This window comes from Urocitellus parryii, chromosome 2 (genome assembly GCF_045843805.1).
Source record: "Urocitellus parryii isolate mUroPar1 chromosome 2, mUroPar1.hap1, whole genome shotgun sequence".
NCBI classification, from domain to species: domain Eukaryota; kingdom Metazoa; phylum Chordata; class Mammalia; order Rodentia; family Sciuridae; genus Urocitellus; species Urocitellus parryii.
The window spans coordinates 197762069-197785416 of NC_135532.1; the positions used below are offsets into that span (position 1 = coordinate 197762069).

Below are 23348 nucleotides of genomic sequence, written 5' to 3' on the forward strand. Positions count from 1 at the left end.
TTCTTAAAGGAACAATGCTTTCTGAAATAATTAAGCTAGAAAAGAAGAAGGAGAAGGACGAGGAGGAGGAAAAAGAAGAGGAAAAGGAGAAGGAGAAGAAAGAGGGGAGGAGGAGGAGGAAAGGGGAGGAGGAAGAAGAGGAGAAAGGGGAAGAAGGAGGAGAAGTAGTAAAGGAGAAGCTGGGGAAAGGGTATGTGGAGAGGAGATCTTGATGTATTCCGGGTGCTACAACAAAATACCACTAATTACCCAATTAGTAAACAATGGAAATTTATTGCTCATAGTTCTGGAGGGTGAGAAGTCCAAGATCAAGATACCAGCAGATTTGGTGAGGCTCATCTTTATTTGCAAGATGTCATCTTGTTATTGCATCTTCACCTGGCAGAAGGTGAAAGGTCAAAAGGGCCCAAGTGATTTCTTCGAGCCCTTTCATAAAAGCATTGTTCTCATTAATGAGGGTTTCACCTAGTCCCTTCCCAAAGGTCCCATCTTCTAATATTATCATCTTGGGGTTTAAATTCCAATATATGAATTTTGTAGGGACATACACATTCAAACCATATCAATGGAGAAGAAGAGAAGGAAGAATTGCTTCTAAATGATGTAGCAGAGAAAAGAATGCATGAAATTCAAGGGAAGTTGTCCTTTAACTAGAAGGAGGCCAAGCATAAATATGGTAATCAAGTCCTACAGATAGTAAATTTAGGTCAATCCTAAAGGGATAATCTACCCAGTGCATATTTCACAAGAGTTCAGTTCATCACGTTGTGAGAGGGCTGAGAATGTGTACCTTTATGTCACTAATTATTTTTTAGTGGCTTTTCCTGGAGGAACATACATTTTCAGGCTTTTTTTTTGCATCTCATTTGTGCAGACAGGGTATGCTCATCATCCTGAAGACAGCTCTATGTTTAAAAGATGCAGATTTGGACTGTTAGAATATGAGTTAGTGGGGAAATCTGTGGATGATTATAAGAAACCTGTGGGAAACATGATCTGCTACAATTCATCCATATCAACGGTCAGATCTATTCAGTTGTCACATTAAATCCATTATACTATTGCTTCAAGATGATGTCTGATAAAATTCCTAGAAAAATAAAAATGAAAATGAAGTATTGGTGAGTTATACTATATTGTGCCCTATGGCAGGACTTCCATCATAGTTGGTCCTGAAGCCTAAGTAATGTACACCATCTCCCACCTTCACCATTTATTCTAGACTTTTATGACACTTGGTCAACACTTCTGCTACCCTGGATTAATTAAATGGTGGAGTGACAATGTCTTTACCTCAAGTGACTTGGTCCTTGTCACTGTGCCATAGTTTGACTATGATTTGTACAAGGTGAAAACAAGCTTAGCTAACCAAAGATGCCACTTGTTTTAGTCAGATTTTTCACTGCTGCAACCAAAAGACCTGACAAGAAAAATTTTAGAGGAGGATGATTTCAGAAGCTCAGTAAATAGATAGCCAAGTTCATTGCTCCAGGGCCTAGGTGAGACAGAACTTCATGGTGGAAGAATGTGGTAGAGGAATGTGGCACATGCTACCAGGAATCAGGGAGAGAGAACTCTGGTCAACAAGGACAAAATATAAGTCCCAAAGGCACACCACTAGTGAACCCACTTCCTCCAGCTATATCCCACCTGCTTAGAGTTACCATCCAGTTAATCCCTATCAGCACTGATCAGGATGAAGCTCTCATAACCCAATCATTTCATCTCTAAACATTCTTGCATTGTCTCACAAGTGAGTTTTTGGATGATACCTCATATCTAAACCATAACATTCTGCCTGTACCCTCTAAAGCTCATGCCCACCCCACAGTGCAAAATACATTTAGTTCATTTCCAAGAGTCCCCATAGTCTCAATAGTTCAAGGATTGCTCAAACATTCAAGTTCAAAGTCTCCACTGAGACTCAAGGCAAACTCTCAGCATGAGTCCCTCTAAAAGTCTAAAGCAAATTATATATATCCAATATATGAAGGCACAGAATAAACATTTGTATTCCATAGGGGATAAATAGGGGGATAGAAAAAAGGAACAAGATCAAAGCAAGAGAAAAATTCACCTGGAAAAACAAGTCTTGCAGCTCCTGAGACCCTGCAAGCAGCCCCTGAGAGGGTGCTGCCTGGAGATGTGTCAAGGAAGCTCAAGTAGCACTGGATACTCTCCAGATGAAGAGATGCCAGTAATATGGAGTGCCTTCTGAGGAGAGCTGTAGGAATTGAGCAGGATTAAGCCAACAGAGAGGGAGGCCACGTGGTCTCCAAACAGCAAGGACATAGGAGTGGAGCTGTACAAGATTTTTGGAGAGAACGTTAGGATGCCATGTACCCCAGCTGCCAGACATGAGGCTACAAGACTTGAGTTTATCCTTTCCTTTCTTTAGTATATAAATAATACTTGGCAAAAACCAGTCAATCACTCAATGATTCTAAAAGTTACTACTTCCCCTACATTACTTGAATGCTGGAGATAACGCAAAAGAAAATAAATCCATTCCCTCCTAATCCCATCCCACTTCACCTCAGAGGAAGGTTAGAAAATATAAGACACTATTGTATTAGAAGTTACAATACAGTTTCCACCAATAATTGCATCTATGTTACCATCAGGCCGAAAAATGACCCCACCCCAGGATTCTCTCCCACTGTCCACTTTCTGGGACCACCTCTGTTAACTCAGTTAATTCTCCAAAGTGAAATCCCAAGATAAGGAGTTTGAAATGAAATGAATTTACTAGAGAAAGTTCATTGAAAAAAAAACTGGAAAAGGAGTGGGGGGAATTAGAAATTGGTTTGCCTGTATCTCTTCCAAATTTCCAGTGTAATGGCATCAGGAATGAGACCTTGTGAATGGGATCAAGACCCTTATAAAAGAGACTTTCCCTTTCACCTTGTACAATATGGGGATGGTGTTCTTCCCTCTAGAGGATGAAGCCATGTCCAGACAATCAGATGTGCTGATTCCTCCGTCTTGGACCTCCCAGCCTCTGGAATTGTGGGAAATAAACTCTATTATTTATCAATGACCCAGTGTGTGGTATTTTAGGATAGCGGAATAAACAGGCAAAGTTCAAGCCAGAGTGTGATACCCACAAAAGCCCTATAGGTACCAAATTAGATTTTTGGTTTCTGACTAACAAATGACCACATTTTGTGACAATACAATGCCTACTTATTTCATAACTCTATAATTTCGATGTCCAGCCAGACTCAACTGGGTTCTCTGCTTAGGGATCACAAGGCCCAAATCAAGGATTGGTCTAGTTAAGTTCAGACCTGGAAACTGAGGATGAACATGCATCAAAATTCCCTTAACTGTGGTAGAACATAATTCCTTACGATTGCTGGACTGAAGTCCTTGTTTTCTCGTTGGCTGTTGGGCTGTTGTTATCCACGTCTTCTAAAATCTCTCTACGGCCTTCACACAACCCCTTTATCTTCAAGGTCAGCAGTGGCTCCTGGATTCCTTCACATGCTTTTTATCTCTTTGACTTTTTCTTCTGCTACCAGCTGGAGAAAATCCCTGCTTTTAAAGGATAGTCTCACCTGGATAAGCTCCTTGTATTGAGGTCAACTAATTAGAAAACTTAATTAAATCTGCAAAATCCCTTTGTCACATAACAAGAGTTAGAGAAAGAACACCATGGGGCAGAGACCACAGGGCCATGTAGAATTCCATCCACCACAGGCTGGTACAGAGCTGTCAGGCACCAAATATATAAAGCAATTAATTTATCTAAAAACAAACAAACAAATAAAAACAAAACTCACCTTTCACTGGGTTATTACAAAGATGAAAATGGATAATGCATACAAAAGTACAGATAGTCCCTAACTTAAGATGGTTTTACTTAAATTTTCAACTTTAGGATGGTGCAAAAGCAAAGCACATTTAGTAGAAAATGAACTTATACATTGGATTTTGAATTTTTATCTTTTTCAGAGCTAGCAAAATGTGGTACAGTACTCTCTTGTGGTGCTTGTCAGCTCCCAGGCAACCATGAGATCACAAACATAAATAACCCATTCTCTGCAGTGTCCTGCAATGCCATAGTTTTTCAGATATAGTGGTTTTTTTATTATTATTTTGCATCCCATCAGGTCTGCAAAATGCCTATTATGTGTATACATGCTCTTTATTATAAAATAGTCTTCATATTAGATAAGTTTGTTTAACAGTAGGATAATGGAAGTGTTTGGAACACTTAATCTTAAAGATAGGCTAGGCAAAGCTGTGATGCTCAGTAGGACCAACCAGGTGTATCAAACACATTTTCAACTTAAGACATTTTCAATTTTCATTTGGTTTATCAGGATATCACCCCATTGTAAGTTAAGAAACATCTGGTTTAGAGGAGTGCTCTATTCATAGTAAGCAACAGCAAATCCCTCAGCTCGTAGGTTAACAAGTTTTTTATAGCTGTTCTCTGAAGATGGACCTCTACTGACCATGCTTCCTAATATTCATGCGCTTATATAATTTCTGACCCTTGAGTCTAGGCTGACGTTGTGATATGCTGGTAACAAATAATTTGTGAGAGGGGTAATACTGTCTGACTGACTCCTGATCTTATGTCACAAGAACTCTTGTAGTTTCTAACTTTGTCTCTGGGTAAAACCAATTTTGCTCTAGGGAAAACCAATTTTCTCAGACCACTATGCTCTGTGGATACTCCAACTAGTCATGTGAAGTGATGGCATGGAAAGAAAGATGCTTGAACAGCCCTAAGTGGTTCTAACTCAGGCAGATGATAGACCAGTGATTGAAGAAGTTATCTTGATCGTGACCCTGATAAACCTTCAAAAGTCAATTAACATCTGGCTGTAATGCTATGTGAGACTCACAGAGCCAGGAAAGATAATAAATTCTTGCTTAAAGTCACCAAGTTTGCTGTTTTATTTTTGTTTTTTTGTTTCTTTGCAACAATGGACAACTAGAACAAAGTTCGAAGCAAGTTACTAAATTAAGTTGTCATTGTGGTATATTTTCATGGTGCAAATTCACGTTACATCCTTTCCCAGGTTCTTTTGTAATTTTGAGACTGGTTGATGTAGAGGTTCTTTGTGATGTGGGAATCAGTCTTTCGTTTGCTTTATGTAGACTTATTCTTCATTAGAACACACTTCCATTCCTTGACCATCTGTGATAAATGTCTATGTCTATGCACGGACGGTCAGAACTCAAATTAAATCTGACATCCACACCAAGTGGTTGGAGTTAATTTGTCCTCCCCTGGCTCCCACTTATTACAAAGAGACCTGATCATTTAAGTGCTTTCAAGCTACACATTCCTGTAGTTGGAAGTTATTACATGTTGATAGTTATCTTCACTGACATTCACTAGCCTTGATGTGCCAGGGAATTTTAAATAGAACTGAGAAACAAAGGCAATGCAGTTATGCAGACACCGGAATGTGAAATAACACTCCAGTGACTTAAAGAAATGGGATCAATATAGCTCTAATAAAATATGAAGGCTTTCGAGTCCCAGATCCTATTATCTCCAGTGATACTCTACTTGTCTGTCTTTTAAAAGTGCAGATGCAATCCAGTTAGAAAAATGTCAGAGTTCTCCTGCAACAACAGAATGCTGTACACTCACAGTAATGAAGATTTCCTTCTTCAGTGAACATGTTGTCTTTAGTCCCCAGTGTTGAGACGTTCCACCCAAATTTCAAGATCAGCTTATTTGACAAGTGATTTGATCTCACCCACAACAGAAGCAAATATCGTCTATAACATTAGTAATTTGCCAAAGTTAAATAAAGGAAATGGTCCAAGAAGAGCAATCAGAAGCAGAGCCTAGAAGCTAGTGGAGCACACTGACTGAGCATCTCTGTCCAGCAATGCCTATGTGGACTATCTTCAAGGGCTTATTGATGATAAATGACAGCGAGGTCATTATTTTCCTGAACTCAATTGCAAAACCTCCTCATTCTTATACGCACAGTCATGCCTGAATGACATTTAAAGATATTTGTGACTGTCTAGAAGCATGAAGGCTGTAGCTCCAAGCTTAATGAACAGTCATGTGTTCTGAAGGAAATAAGAGAATTACCCAGCAGCCTTGACGGCAAAACTTTTCATAGTGAAATAAGAGAGTCTAAAGCTACACCAATGTAGGACTCCAACACTGGGAAATGGTGGTGGGGAGATATTAGTTCATAGGTTCCTTAATGGCTACATTGTTACTTGTACAAAGACGGTAAATCTAGCTAACTTAGAGATCCACGTCTCTAATAAAGGAAGGTTTTTGCCTTGATTTTTTTTTTCCCCATTAAATGTCATCCTATCAATCTTTAAAAAATACAGCCATGGTGTGTGTGCATGCTTGGAGGAGCTGAAGGATATAAATCAACAAATAATCATAGAACTAGAATGGATTCTATAATTTCACTAGTTCAACCCTATTATTTTAGCTTATCCTCCATGACAGGAGCCTAGAGAATGAGTTGTGTGAGGCCAGTAAGCTCATCTGTGACAGTCAGGATCTGAATGAAATTTCCTTCCTCCAGTCTCTTGCCCACCCCAGTACTGCTCCTAGATGCTGGATATGAGGAAGGTCTGTTCTCGTCAGGAGCAGCTGCTTCCTGCTGTACTCACTCACCTTTACTGTGCCAGAGTCCCAATATGGAGCATGATTAGGGTGGAGAAGGAGGAATGTTCTCCTTTCCCTGAGTATCAGGGGAAGTCGGATAAGCAAGGATTTCATGGCAATGACTAACATTGCCTAGGTTTCCAAAGGATGTTCTATACAGTGTTAGGGATGATTGACAAGGGAGTTTACAGAATTTAGGTCAAAAGGAAATTAGTGGGTTCCCTATTTTGAGGACCAGAACACCAAAGTTTATAGGACCAAGAGGCCTTTAAAACCAGATATCCTTTTTCTTTACTTTTTAAACTTGGTTTCTCCTACATTCCATAGGCTGAATGTTCTAACAATGTCAATTTTTCGCCACTTCTTATTGATCCATCTTTTTATTTCTAACAATTCTTTGGGGTTTTATAAATACAACAGTAGATGAAGATAAATCTTTATTTTCCCAGATTTTTTTTTGGTGGGGGAGTGGGGGCATGGTACCATGAGAAGAGACATTTGACACAATCAGGATTAGATCTTCTTGAAATCATGTTGAGAAGATTCTGACAAATTCTTGTCTTTCCAGGAAAAAAAAAAGTAAGGCATAACCATTTTCTGTTTCCTATTCCTCCTGCATGAAGCATGTGTGTAATATTTGGAGCAGCAGAAGCCATGTTATAACCTTGAAGGAGTGGCATTATTGACCCTGAAACATATCCAGCCATTACTTATTGTGAACTTGTTTGCTTTTTTTTGAGATAAAAATAAACTTTTGTTTGTTGCAACTATTGCCTCAGGGTCTTCTGTGATATGCAACAAATAGCATTCCTCACTAATTCCTTCTTTCAAGATATCTCTTTGCCTATTTTGAGAGAATTATTCAAATTCTCTCAGTTCTCTAGTTCTTCATGCTTTTACATATTCTGACCTTTTTGAAATGAATCTCTCCCATTTCCTATATGTAAAATATTTTTTTCTACTTATAAGAAAATTCTAAACCATAGCCTTTTCTGTTGAATCCTCCCTTAAGTCTTCTGAGTTAACTCTATACTTTTGGGTGTCCTTATTACTATCTGTGGTTACCATAATTATATACTTATTATAAATTTATTATAATCATGTATGTAATCTACATGGGACTCAGGCTCCATGGACTCTGAGATTGTATTATTATTAATATTCATTTGTAGCCTCAGTTGCCTCATAGTAGCAGTTCCTGGAAAGACAATCTATGACCTCTCAATACTGTGGACACCCCACATGTGCAGGAGGGAGACCCAGACTCTGAGTGTGGCTATCCCAGTCTCGGGCCTAAACTGATAACTGTCACTGTCTCCTGGGTAATTGCTGACTCTAATGAGCATGTTGCCTCTCAGCACTGCCTGCTGCTAAAGCTCCCTCTTCCTTGGAAAATGAGGTCTTGCTCTGGGAACAGAAATCTAGGGCAGTCCAAAGCTGCAAAAGCATCAAAGTTAACAAAACCGTATTTTGCTCTCAAGTGAAAGCAATATCATCCATTCTAGAGTGTCTTCAGGTACAACACAAATCCGGTCCCATGGTCATGTGCCAAATGCCATGACAGGCTAGCTAATCCACAGTATTTCTCTTCCATCTCCTGCTTTTCCCTGTAAAGTGAGCATAAAGCTTTCATCCTCTCCATCACTACTACTGAAGAGTTCATCTGAACATGGACATCTGAAGTACTGGTCACTGACCACACTTGTTACATAAAGGCAGACTGTGATTCCCAGGTTGATGTCCCCAGAACACCCCGACATATTTATTTTACATCTGCTCCTTCTACAAGGTTGTAAGTTCCTCTGAGATTTGGAAATTTTAGTTTAGTTTCCCCCACACCTCACATGTGTTTATTTTTTTGTTCTTCTTTATTTCCTTCCTATCTCCCTGTGCAGCCTCTGACATTCAGTGGGCCTTTGACCAATATTTACTTGATGATTTTATGAGGCTGAAAGAGGCTAAGTGACAATATTCCACCTGTTCAACCAGTCATTGGGGGAGCCAGAACTAGAAGCTTCTTTGACTTCCAAGCCCACACTCCTGACTCTTCAATGAGTCTTTAATGACACTTGGAGCAGTAAGAGTGAACATGTTTTTCACAAAAGAAAACATCTCTCTTGCTTGCAGGTGAATCTAGTTCTTATACTTTGAGAAAAGAGTTTATCATTTCCAACATATGACATGTGCTCTACCCCATAGTCCTAGGAGCCCATATGGCTTTCTGGAAGCCAATGGATAATCCTAGGAATCACAGTGGAGTCCAGCCTTGCTTCTGTTAGAGAATTGTTAGGTCCAAAATGAGTAAGTGGCCTACTAATGGCATGGTGAAAAGGAAAACAAAAAATCGGTAAGATTAGCACACGTGCAAAACTATCTCATCTTGATGTGTGCACACTCACCCCCCCCCCACACACACACACACGTCTTCCCTATAAACATATCTCAGCAAAACTGAAGGTTGAGCAAAGGGAGCTCACAGAAGCAAAATGATAGCAATCAATACTTGAGTTGGCCTCCAGCTGGTGGGGGGGAAGAAAAGCTCCTGCCAAATGATTCGCATGATGACAATCATCTTCACTGAGAGTCCTGCAGTAGCACCATTAGCCATCTGGCTTAAAGAGCTGGAGAGAGCAGCAGTGCCAATGTAGTGCATTATTTTATCCAAGCATCCTCCTACCCCACTAACTGAGTCGTCTCAACTCAACTGGTGACAGATTCAGTTGAAAAAAAAAAAAACTCAAAAAGCTGAGTAGGATGTATGAAGGTAGGAGAGACAAAATATTTTTGCTGTTCTCATTATTCAAAATTTTTAAATGAGACCTGTATTAACTCAGGCTGTCATAACAAAATTACATTTGTTGGGTGGCTTAAACAACAGAGATTTCCGTGGGCAGGCAGGGTCATTTTCTGGTATAGTTTTTTGTTTGTTTGTTTGTTTGGCTTGTAAATTGCCCTGCATTGCCATTTCCTCATATGGTAATGGAGATGAAGAGATAAAAATATCTCTGCCTCTCCTGTGATGCTAGGGACCAAACCCATGCATGCTAGGCCAACACTCTACTACTGAGCTTCATCCCTAGCCCTTCTCTTCCTCATCAGACCCATAAAATTAAGACCTCATACATATGAATTCAATTAACCTTAATTATTTCCAAAAGGCTCTATCTCCAAATACCATCCCATTGGGATTTAGGGGTTCAATATCTGAATTTGGGGGAGGCATAGTTCAATCTATAGCTTAAAATGCATGTCTTTCTTGCATGCAAAGTATATTTATTAAAACCCAACAGTCCTGAAGTCCTAACTCATACTAGCATCAACTCAACTTCTAAAGTCCACTCTTGCCTAAACATCATTTAAATGTGAGACTCATCCTAAGACCAGATTCCTTTCCAACTGTGAAATTGGGAAGTAGGATGAATTATGTGCTTCCAAAATACAATGGTTAGATAAGCATAGGGTATTCCCATTCCAGCAGGGAGAAAGCAGAAGGAAGAAAGACACAAGATAGGTCCCAAACAAAGTCTAAACTCTACCAGAAACATTCCATCAGACATGAAGGCTTCTACATAATTCTTTTGTTACCAAAAGCTCCATCTTTGTCCCAGATGCCAATCTGATAACAAGGACATGATTGGGAGAGAAAGGAAAAAGAAGTTTTATTGCTTTGCTAGCTAAAGAGAAGCACAGGGGACTCCAGTCCCAGAGGCTGTGGTTCTTGTTCTCCACTCCCAGGTTAGGGAGGGAAGAGGGAGAGGAGGAAAAGATAAACACATCCCATTGAAAATAGGCCTCAGAGCAGTGAAGTGTTCAAAAAGTGAAGTGGACCCCTGTTACACTAGAAGCTGGAGCCAGCAGCTACCAACTGCTCTCTGGAACTCTCCATTGCACTCTGTTCCTCTCTGGCTGCTAGACTCCTCAGCGTTGCCAGCCCTGGTTGGTGGCTGCTTTTAGTACCAGCAGCCTCAGTGTTACTAGCTTTTAGAGTCACCAGGTCCGCTGGTTCTACTCAAGAGAGAAATCATGAATACACAAAATAAAACCCATTTCATTAGAACTTTTGCTGCAGCATAAGGGAAACAGCACTCAGACTATTCCACTGTTCCAAAAAGGGTGAGGAGAAGACTGCTCATGTAGGAAAAAAAAAATGGATGATGGAACACTCACACATGTGCACCATGTCCTGCCTATAAGGCGGACTTTCTGCTTCCTCACAAGAGGAGCTTCTGAGAGACCACAGAGGGGACAGCTACATGGCTGCAGAGGGGGACATCATCTAGAGAAGCTGTGGGGTGGAGTTATCTGAGATGAACACTCATCAAAACTTGCAGCAGCTGAAGCTGGAACAGTCTTGGAGTATCTGATGTCACCGAGGCCAATGGCAAGACATTTAGGACAACCATTCTTATGAATTCGGGACCCCCAAAAGACCACCAGAGACCAAGATCAATGTAAACAGCAAAGAGGTGTTTATTGCGAGCTATCTCGGTCCTCCGAGCAAACACAGCAACAGGTGACACATTCTTTGGAGAAGGCAGGGACCCCCACATACATCATAGCATCTCTTAGCAAATCATCACACACCTCGGGAAAATCAAATAACCACTCTAAAACATGATTAGCACATTCACTGGCGGGAACAAGTTGGGTAGGGGTGATTGGTCAGTACAAAAGGGGGATTCATTTGAACTGATTGGTTTAAGCCAAGAGGGGTGTTCATGCTGATCTACATGGTTTCCCAACACCATAAACTACTGGGAAGGTCATCTGGCATCCCAGGTATTTCCCTGTCTCATGCTGATTGGTGGCTGCTAGGGGATTGCTATGGGTCCCCACCTAGCCTGACTGAGTCAGGGACACCTGGTGAAGCAGATCTCTCCTGTTATTTGTAGATAAACAACTTAGCAGGGTGGGAATGTGCCTAGGAGTGCTCTGTGGGTCTTTCCAAGGACAAAGGTGATGTCCCTTCCTTGGACAGGCTTTGCTCTGAGGTAGAGGCTGGTTTTTCACCATGTGTATCAAAGACAGAAGAAAGAAAATAAGTGCTTCTTGGAAAACATGGGTCCTTCGAGTCTGCCCCGGAGACCAACCAACATGGCTCTCTCGGGAGGGCATTTTCCATGTGTTCTTTGTGGTAACCACTTGTTCTGCTAAAGTGGGGGAGGGAGCCACCTTGCCCCAGGCTTGTGAGGGAAGCAGCAGTCAGAGGTTCTCTGAATTCCTCGGGAGTCATTCCTCACTTTTCTCAGTAACACATGTTGGCAGGCTTCCTTCACTCAGTCCTATTTTCCGTTTTCTTTAGTCCCAGTAGGTTTCTGTGGGTATAATCCTGGTTTTTGCTGAGCAGTCACTGCCTAAGCAAAACCAGTGTGTACATTGCACATTCATCAACACCCTGAGTGGAAGAATCTTAGATTCATTCATTTAACTGACAAGTTGCTTTTTTCAGAGTATGTTGGGTGACTTCTGGTGGGTCCCACAGCTGGAAGCACATATTTCATAGCCTCAGCCGAGTTTCTTTAGAGGGAAGATCTTTTGTGGGAACACCTGCAGGAAATATTTTAAGCTTAAAGGCAATTTCTTCTATTACACACAGAACTCGGCCCTTTTCTAAATGCTAAAGATGATCCAAGGATCTTCTTATAAGAAAATATTGACTATCTGCTCTCTGGGTATACATGTTGCTTAAGTAGATTGACCCTACAGGTAAGAAATATTGGTCTAATGCCCACACTTTGACTCCACAAAAAAATTGCCTTTGATAAGGTAATATTTACTGGGACTTCACCTCTAAGCATATATAAAGGATTTATATTAAAAAGGATCTGTTTGAAAAATAGTCTTCTGACTTGCAAAGCTGTGGTTGATGGTAGTGCTATTTTCTTACCCAGCATTTATCTGAAGTCTCACCTGGTGAACTTGCACTTGCTTAAAATTTTAGTGGAATATGTATATTTGTCTCTCCAGAGAAATGTTATAATTAATTGAACATAAGTAGTGAAATGGTGCTTTATAAAACTTTGTTCTTAAGTGTATTGAAGACAAAATTTCAGCGCTTCATAGCTTCTAACCGTTTTGATGCTATTCTATTGCCACAACTAACTAAGGCTATTTAGCATTATGTTTAGACTTTTAGCTCATAGATAGGACATTTAGTGAAATGTGAGATGGCTGCTTTTTCAAGTAAAGTCACAATGATGCTCAACTGAACTTAGTAAAATAATTCAGCTGGTGTCAATATATTAAAGTCAATTGAATATTTAGGAGGCCTCTCAATTCAGTGTTGTACCAGAAGCTGGCAGATGTAAAAGGAATATCGAACATGGTGTTCTAGTACTGCACTTTTTTTAATAATCCAAAATCTTTATTTGGAAATACTTCCTCAAACCTCAAATGGTTGGGAAAATAAATAGATATAACTTGGAAAGAAAAAGCTATCATTTCTAGTAGCATTAAATGTAAACATAGATAACTTGAAACCTCTGATGACAAGATATACCTACAGAAAGATATCAGTTAAAGTCTGAGCCATTATGCCTTATGCCTAGAGAGCTAATCTAGCAAACCCATGTTCAAATGTATTTTGACTACTGCCCGAAGTGGCATAGCAAGTGTATGTTGTGAGAAAATAGCTTTGTGTGCAGTTCGTATTTGTGCGGGGCTTTATGAAATGAAAATCCTTGTCCACTTTATAACTATGGAATCATTTCAGAAAAGATATTTGCAGAGAATGGATGATTAATTATATTTTGCCATTTCCTAATTATCCATACTCACTTTTATGCTCTAATTATTTTTCATGTTTCTAAGCTTTTCTGTTGTTTGTCTTTAATAAGATATAATCAACAACTCATTAGGGTCCTGGGGGAAGGTGGAATGGGAGGGAAGATATGTGGGAAGACTATGTTTTGCTTTCAATGTTTTTCCCTACTAAGTTATTGTATGTCATTATCTTTATTTTCATTCATCTGTTCTTTGCAGGATATAGCATTATTTGTTTGTGCTCCTTTGTGGTTGGTCCTCAGGCAGATCATTGTTGCAAAATTCATCATCATTGTGTGTTGTTCTTCATTTTCCCTAATGAAGTTTCTGTTGGTGCCCTGGGGTCTGGTTTGGCTTTGTTACATTCAATTGAATGTGTGTAGAAAGTCACTTTGACCCATTTTGGACTGTGCTCATCATAATTGGTCCCATTCTGCTTTCGTCTGGTATGTGATGTTGTTTACATGAAGTCATACACTTTCTAAATGGAAATACTTTATACTCCATTTTAATTATAATATTTGTTTAGTTTGCAGACTTAGGATTACCTAGCATTCTTAATTTTGACTCTTCCTGCATACCTAGAAAGGTGGAATACATAGAATTTGAAAGGATAATTGACACTTCTCACTTGCAAAAGCATAAATCCCCCTAGAGGAGCAAAACCATTCCTCTCCATGTGGAAAAGGAAGCATATGGAGCAGGCATACTAACCTTTCATCTGTTTTACTTTAGGTTTCACTAATAATTCCAGACATTAGTTGAATTTGGGGGAATTTTATTCCATGTGCCCTTTAATCTACTACATTGCTGCACTATATTCCATTGTTGTTTTTTAAACATTCTGTACCACTGAGTACTTTATTTCCTTTGCCATTTGCTATTCTATATTTATTCTATGTATACTATGCTGTGCTATATTATGGATCAGTATGTTTGCTCAGGGAAAATGAAGTGCTCATTAAATCTTCTGTCTGGAAGAAATGGAGACTTGTACAGCATTATTCAGCCTGGAATCTGATTTGCCTCCTAGGTGCCCATTTTCCTTACTCCATTGAAGTATCATATTGTGTATTTATCATAGTTAGATTCCACCAAAGTCAAATGTTGGCTCAGATAACCAATTTCCTCATCAGACTCAAGTTTCCTATAGGTTAGGGACTGTGCTGTGTTTGCTTCTTCCCTTCTTTCTGAGTGCTCTTCAGTTCTTTCCTTTCAAGGCCAGCCTGCATTCTGCTTCCACTGGTTTCTGATTACCATACAACCCTCACTGCCCACTGGCTGCCATACCATACTTTCTCTCCCTGTTGACGCTCCAGATTTATTTCTGTGACATTTGTCAAATTACATCACTTGTTTAATTTTCTGCTTCCGGTAGAATATTCACTCTATGCCTTTTATCACCCCAACTAAGTTATAATGAGATCTTATTATACATCAATCTTCTCCCCACTACACTGTGCCATGCACAACATGACACATGTTCATTCACTCCAAAACAGCATTTGGTCAAACGAAATACCCCTTCCTTCATAAGTTACAACATATATGTGTATGAAATAAATGATAGGCAGTATGAAAATATTTGTGTACCTGAGTGTATGTATGGATATATACATAGAAATGTATCCTTTATCAAATAGAAATTGAGATTATTTGAAGCTTTATTTAATCTGAGATGCCTTTCTGGATACTCAAAGTTTTTGTAAGGTGCCCTTTTTCCTTACCCATTAGTATGTTCATCTATTTTAGATTCTAATGATTGAAAATTATTTTTATATGTGTGTGCTCGAATACATTTGTTGACTACCTATTACATTGTAAGCATTATAATCTTTTACTTGGGAATTTATCAAAGGAAATCCAAACTATCTTTCTACTTGAGCTTCATTGAGAAAAGCAGTTCTTATCTTCATCATAGATTTTAATGTTTTTTTTTTCCCAGTGTTGGAATTGAACCCAGGGCTTCATGCACACTAGGCCAGCCCTAGTTATATTCCCAGCCCAATTTTTAACTTGTAATACAATATTCAAATAGTTTTAGTAGGAGTTAGCTGATATTGAACACACTAATTTCTTTAAATACTTTGTTGCCATGCATATATAAGGATTTCTCTTATACATTTAAAAAATAACATCTCTGTTACTGATGAATTTAATTCTTGGTAAATGGTTACTTGCATGAGAAAGGGTTGCATATTTATTGAAAATATTACTCCTTTTTCTTAAATATTAGCCTTATGTGTCTTCCCCCCACCACCCAGGCTGCTTCCATTTGCCTGTTTCATCTTTTAGTAGAACCATTACCCATTGGTAATTGTTTCTAAATCACCCTGTTAGGATATTTAAATTTATTGATTGCACCAATCTACCATTATTCAAAATTAATCAAGCAAATTTAAATCTTTATATTCTCTCTTCCACTTTCATTTCTATGATAATATTAGCATCTTTGTACTCACTGCCAGTGAAAGTTTGTATAATGGTAACCCTTCACTTTCACTTCTGAGCATCTATATTTAGCAATTTCTGAGTATTCTGATTTTTGTAGTTTCTAGTTAGCTATATTTCAAATTCTACTGGGACTTAGTTCTATTATTATCTTACTGAGATAAGTCTTTTTTCCCTTAAATTTCATGTTATCCATTATTAATTTTAGCAAAACTCCACTTTATGTAGAGCCTAGTGATAATCAAGCAATAGTCTTAAAAAATAAATAATTATTCTTTTGTGGGAGGTAGGAGCTATGAACTGGGGGTGGGGAAAGATAATGAGTCTATTTTTATGCTTTAGTTTTAGCCTAATGATTTCAAGTGTTCAGAGCAGAGAATTGTGGAAATGCTGAGGAACACGATGCACTCATATCTGTTGAGAAAGTGCAGAGTACTGATCTCAATTAAGTTCTTGAAACATAATTTAATGATTTAATAACTCACTTTTCTCATCACCTCCACAGAGTTCCTGGGATTTGCATGATTCTTGCCCATGAGTTAAATTGGTTAAAAACAATATGCAGCAAGGTATGGCTTGAGATACCTTTGGGGTCACTAAAGAGTCTGATGGCAGAATAGGTACTACAGATCCTGGAAGAGTATTAATTCCATGAGGTGTCCCAGAACAAAGGGTTTATGTCACATAAGATTTGGACAGATGTGTAAATAAGTCAGGCAGTGTAGAAAACTCTTTATGTATTCAAACCTCAAGCTTCCAGTTCTTTAGCCTCTTCTTAGTTTTTAAAATAACTTTTAATATCCCACATACTATTTTTGAGAAAGACTAGAACAAGGGTAATTTGATGGGAGTTTGAGATACAAATGATGCTAACACAGAATTTATTGTATGAAATGTATTTGAAAGCTTTGTTTTGGGGTCTTTCCCATTAACATAAAAACATTACTTAAAACAATACTTTCTTAAAAATCAGGGCAAGATTTAATAAGATATTAATCTATTTCTCAAGACAAGAATTATTTCCTTTTAAAGCACTCTGAATATTTAATTCTAAGCACTGTGTCTCAGTGCTTGCTTGCAAAAAGAATAAAAACAAGAACTACATTTGACAGAAACAAATTATTGAAAAATGGGTCTAGAAAAATATTGTCTGAAAATTCTTAAAAAAAAATGTGTGCTATAAAGCCTGTATCTGTCCAGGTATTATTTTTTTTTGGAAAGAGTACTATGGTACTATGGTCTAAGGGCAGTTATAGTGACCTGCAAGGGATATTGATTTTAGTATAAGGTCACAGTATCTGATGTGAAAATGTAGCTTTCTTTGGTTAAGAAATCTGAGATACATACACATATATACCTAAAGACATGCATATAATATTATACACATAGATATATATTCAGATATTCATATATCTTGGTTATATCTAGTCAGATATCTTGGACGTGAGTTTATATGTAAATATATATAAAAATATAGGTGTATATATACATATACATACATATATATACATATATATATATATATATATATATATATATATCCCCTCCCTTGTCGTTTGACTACTGCAAAAGCAAAGTGTTGACTAGAAAATGCAAAGACATGCCATATTTCTAATTCTTCATAAATTAAACACGTAGCCATAGGATATGTTTGCCCCTTTTTCTGTGACTCTGGACAGGCTTGTGACACTTCCAGGTATCAAATTCCTACTCTCTGTCCATGAGACTGCACTGAATTCATACAGATAAAAAAGAGTTTGGAATAACATGCTGTCTGTCACCAGCTAGCCTTTTTATATACCTTTCCCTTTATACTCATAAAACTTGGTTTTCTTTCATCTGCATAGTTTCATTTCGCATTTCTGTTGTAGAGTGAGGTTTAGCTTGACCTCTGCTGCTTTCCATGGGAGAGAGAGAATTCATTTTCACAAATTAAAGATTCTAAATAATATTTTTATATAAATGATTTTCTGAAATATTAAAATATATACTTCCTTAACTAATATCTACAGTAATCAAGATAAAATAGTGCGTTTTTTAAAAATAACCTTTGTGATAATTTTGTATTTTTGCCATGTGTAGGTGTTTCTACAATACAACAAAATTCAATAAAGCAATGTTTGCTTTGTAATTGGTTTGTTTTTCATCATATTGATAACTGTAGGTTTTCATCTTTAACCCCACATAGTATGTATCACCACTATATTATATTAAGGCAACATTATAACATTATTTGTAATTACTCTAAGAGCATTTTATGATGCATCTAAGTTAAATAGATCTCTAAAATGTATTGTCCATTTACCATGTGTTTTTAAGGCTATTTTTAAATGAATGAATTCATCTTTTCTCTTTTACTATTTGCTTTTTACAGTTACTGAGATAATTATTTTTAAAAACTCAGAAACTACTTTTGGAGAATTGTATCCTACAATTATAGTTTACCATGAAGAATGGCGAAGTATTTATGAAGTACAATAAGATAGAATATTATTCTTTTGTACCCGTCTGTCCCTGAGGTAATTGTTCAATATCCAACATCTCAAACAATTATAATTAACTATTCTAAAGCAATTAAGAAGTATGTACTTGCTTGTAATTCTCATATTTACTTACACTTAAAAATAATTCATTAAAGTAATTCTGTTGAGAAACGTTTGTGGTAATTTTAACTATCTAAAGGTCATTATGGTGTAGTGGAGGCTTCAGATCTGGAAAACAGTGCTGATAGAATGAACTGTGAAATTTCAACTACAGGTCATGGTCTCAATCATTGTATTTTAATGACTTTTATAGGTCAATGCCAATTCTTAGCTGTCACTTTTCAACCCATACCTGAATTAGAAAACAAGATTATTAATTTTGCTACAAAATATTAATGTGAAGACCTAAAAGTGACAAAATAGTCTATTTTTGGTTTGTCTACAAGCAAGTTTGTTTTACATTAAATGGCTTTTTTACAAATTTGAAATGTGAATATATTTTATTTTTTCCCAGTGAGTACACAATACACAATTGTTTGACAATACTATTAACCAATTTTATGCCAATTTCTTTGCCAATCTAACATCAAATGAAACACATTAAGATTTTGGACGCTGTTTGGTGACTTAAACAAACTACAGTTTAAAAAAAATGCATCTATAAAACAAAGTATAAAAAGTCTACCCACGGCCACAGAATCCCTTATCTTGCAACACTTTTAAAGTCACAATAAATGCTTTTAAAATTATGGAATTAAAAAGAATTAGTAAATTGCATGTCATTTAAAGAAATGCATGGTGCTTCATTTGAAGTACACATTATAAAGAAGGAAAATGAAAGTAACTTCACCTCTAAGATAATGTGGAAAGACATGTAGCTTTACACCAATTCTTGTCATGTAAATCTATAAACACAATATACAGAAGCAGATGAAAAAACTAACATTAGTGAATATTATGGTTCTGCATATCTTTAATACTGACACACAATTGCTTTCCAGTGGAGATAATCCACCGTTTGGAGCTCATTCGCATCATTATTGTTTTATTGTCAATGGACAGTTACATATTTTTATTGAGTAGAAATTAGGAAGTGTTCCACCAAAGCACATACAAACTTTCAACTCAAATTCAATTGAAAATATATTTAAATACCCAGAGCATTAAACTATGACATAGAACACCATTAAATCTGCTATTCAAAGCAAGTAAACTTGCAATGGTTTTACTTCCCTTTGGTTGTATGATAACATGTTGGTCCTCGTTTTCTTATATTCTCTCTTGAATTGGATGCAAATCCTCTGAAGGGATCAATTATTTTCATGCCCCTGTACTATCCTAACTTTTTAAAAAATGGCATGGAAAAGATTTAGAGGAGGGTGGGTTGACTCCCCGGCATACACTGGCATACCTGAGTTTGGGCACTGACATGGTTATTTTCTCCAAAGAGACTTTACCCGTTATAAATGAAGCAGTACTTGTGTGTGTCTTGACTTCACAGCAGTGTTGCCTGTAAGTGCAAGGTAAGTTACATTCTCTCCCACCCACGTTTCCTTCTGATGGCTTTTGTAGGCTCTGGTTAGCCCAGTGAGCTCAGTGAATTTCTAATCACATTCATTCAATCAGCTACACAATGAAAATCTACAAAGGTTCTCTTTTAGATTTGTGTTATTCTGTTGACATTTTGGCTTGTACTGACTGGTAGCTTTATACATGTATCATGTTGATGAAGATTTCTGATTTTTAAGAATGTTCCTGAATTTATATAGCCATAGCCTGTTATTTTGCTCTCTATAAAAGGATGACCATATTGGGTGGAAGATTTGTTGGGCCAACTTATTTAAAACTAGGTTTAATGGGCAACATGGATTATTCTAAAAGAACATTCCAAGTAACCACAGGGTTTGTATTGCATTACCTAACTGTTAATTTTTTGTGTACTCAAGACAATCAGGAAGGTATGATGCTATGTTCCAATTATTCTACATGTCATCTACATAAAGACATATTTTTAAAGTCTTGGTTTATTAATTGCCTACAAATGCCAGTTACCAGGAGTCAAGAATTGTATAATCTATGTGATAAAATTTTAGACTAAATTCAGTGATTGAGGAGCAAAAAGATGAAACACAAATGAATGTAATTTCTTAGATATTTGTTTTGAAGTAAAGAAGGTGAATTAAGGAACTTCACAAATAAAAAATAAATTCCTCACATCTTAGAGTTGTGAATAATTATGTATTCATTTTTTGCAGAAGCTTTTTCTCCTCTCCCAGTCTCTTTATCCCAGAGAAATCAAACTGCATGAAAATCCAGGCACTGATGGTAGAAAGTTGATAAAGTGTTTAATAAGTGTGTCTCAGAATTCCTTTTCTCTTCAGTGAAGAAATGAACTACACACGACACCAAGAAGATGTTGGGGCCCATAAAGAACATCACATTCTAGGCTTGCCTGTGCTGATGCAGTCTCAGGGAATTCAAAAGATGGAGCCATTGAACTACGTCATCCCTTTGCTATGACAACAGGACATGAACCGGTGACCGAGCCAATAATGCAGAGTGTGAGACTTATTAAAGGGTCTCCTACTTGAGAACTGATCCTGATTGTTACATTGGATAGTTTTGAAGTACTGAATATATCATAGGAAAAACATAAGAAAATATAGTCAGAGCTAGAATTTAAGATTGTGTAGGTAGCACATGGGAAAAATGTCACAAGTGGGAATTTCAGGAAGGTTATCTTCTACTTGACTGATTGACTATACATGTACAGTAGCTAACATATATTTCAAAGTCACATTTATTTTGAGCATACATAACTGATGTTCAGGAACTTCTTGTTCTCAAAGTCGTGAAAACAAATGAGGCAGGACACTGTTATTAATGTCCACTTACAAGGTTTGGTTTTATTTAAAAAGTGTATAAACATGCATTTTTTCCCTCCTTTTAAATTTTTCTTTTCAATTTACTCATTCAAAATGGGTCAAACAGATTTTAGTTGGTAGCCAATTTCTGAGAATGTACCATCAAATATTTATTACGATAAACTTACGGACAGTGAACTGAACATACTCTGAGCACTGCTTTTTAAGCACTTGCAATTTGGCTCTACGTTTGGTGAAATCAACTTTACGTCTTAGTCAAATGAAACACAAAGTTGTATATAGACTGCATTTTTTTTCAATCATGAATTTAAGTGATGCAGTTTTATCCTCTAGTGTGTACTGTACATGTATTAGAAAGACAAAACAAGATATTGCAATAGATTTCATGTTTGGAAGCAGCCTGAGTATGTCCTAATAATAAATTGCTTCTTTACTTGCTAGATAGTCTCGAGTTCATTTTGTTTGTTTCCTTGGGGAACTTCATGTTATATTCTGACTTAATGAGTTGGAGAGATTAATTATGGTAATTCAGAAAATGCTGTTTTAAAAAGCTGTAATATAAATACAGCTCTTGTGAAACACCTTAATTTCCTTTTGCTTGTCGCCATTCTCAGATGGGTCAATTACAATGACAGGTAAAGTTGATTCTAAATAAAACTTTAATTATCTTTTTTTAAAGCAAGTTTAGTACATCTTTGCTACCTGCATATTTTAATGCAAATTCAGCCTAAAGACTTAATATTCCTTCTTTTGACCCCTTGCTTTTGTCAATAGCAAAATCCATCTTTCTTCTCTTAAAAACAGACTCAATTCCTGATGTTCAGACTTTGCCAACACCATTGTTCCTTTGCATCTTCCTATTTCTACACCCCAACTGAAAACCATCTAACAGGATGGGTTACACCAGCATTATCCAACCTAGCTTACAGTACAGAAACCCCCTTCACATTCAATCTTTTCTTCATGTCATGAGGAGTAGAGATTTGTGCTTATCACCAAATAAAATTGCAGTGCAAAATTTAAACATAAAAGTTACACAATTAAAAGTTAATATATGGCACCACAGCCTATTAATTCACATATAGTACAACAGACCAATAAGAACAGACAATAATAGGAACAGAGCTAAAAAGAGTGAGCTTGCATAGCAATGCACAAAAGAAATTATATACAGAGGAAAATCCTTTTCTTCCTGGAGGGCGAGTTTTGTTTTCTTTCTTTTTTTTTTTTTTTTTATATACTCCTGACAAGAAAGAGTTAAGGTGGGTGGTGTACTTAAGAGAAGAACACAAGTAAAATATCTGTGGGATATGTGTGGCTGTGTGTCTTTACATTGCATTTACAGTTCTTTTAATAGTACATAAATAAAAGAAATTGTTCATTGCACTGTTTAGTGTCATCACGTCCATGAGTTGGGACCTGATGGTCCTTCAGAGCAGCTTTGTATGTCTCCTCTCAGTTACTCTAAAAAGAGATGGAAACAAAAGTCAGGAATAAAGCTCAAGAGTTAAATGATGCATTCTTCTATCCTGACCCGCATAATCAAAATCAGAGCAACCGGATAGTAAATGAAGATGAGGTCATCAGAAAGATCTTGGTGAGTTTGTGCAATTCATTTTCATTGAACCAGAGAAACAAGGAAAATAGAAACACTGTAGAATCTGGAGATTTAAAATTCAACTAGAGCTCTATTTTTTTTTTTCACTCCTTGCACACCTACGATTATTTCAATATAAAATTTAAAGAAAATTTCAAGTACCCATGGGCCAAATGAAAAATTATAAATAAATCTTAATACTGATCAGATTAATAATAGCCAAAAATGATAACTCAGATCCATAAACAACAAGTTTGAAACTATTTTCCCTTTTCATTATCTCATGAGCTCCTCCAGCCTGTGATGTGAGCATAATGGTAATCATAAACTATTTTTCCATGAGGAATTCAAGAGATCAGAAAAGTAGCTTTGTCTTCTCATAAGCCATAATCAGGCAAGTGGTTGAGAACATTAGAAGACATAGCTGTTCTCTTAACAGCCTTGGTTAAGCTGAACTCAAAGAAGCAGTTGACAGTGTTAAGCAGGCATCATTCTGATAGGGAATAGGGAGTTGGTAAATTTCCTGATGAAATTAACACAAATTCAATGTTTTTAAT

At 37.1% G+C, this 23348-nt stretch overlaps 1 protein-coding gene across 1 annotated transcript in view; it reads right to left on the reverse strand.

Moving 5' to 3' along the window:
* Nucleotides 1-10451: 10451 nt before the first annotated feature.
* The window catches only part of Robo2 (roundabout guidance receptor 2), a 510793-nt gene continuing 497896 nt past the window's right edge, over nt 10452-23348 (reverse strand). Inside the window, exon 28 of the mRNA XM_077795545.1 lies at nt 10452-10621. Within this exon, the coding sequence (XP_077651671.1) occupies nt 10452-10621 (170 nt within the window). The remainder of the gene's footprint in view (nt 10622-23348) is intronic.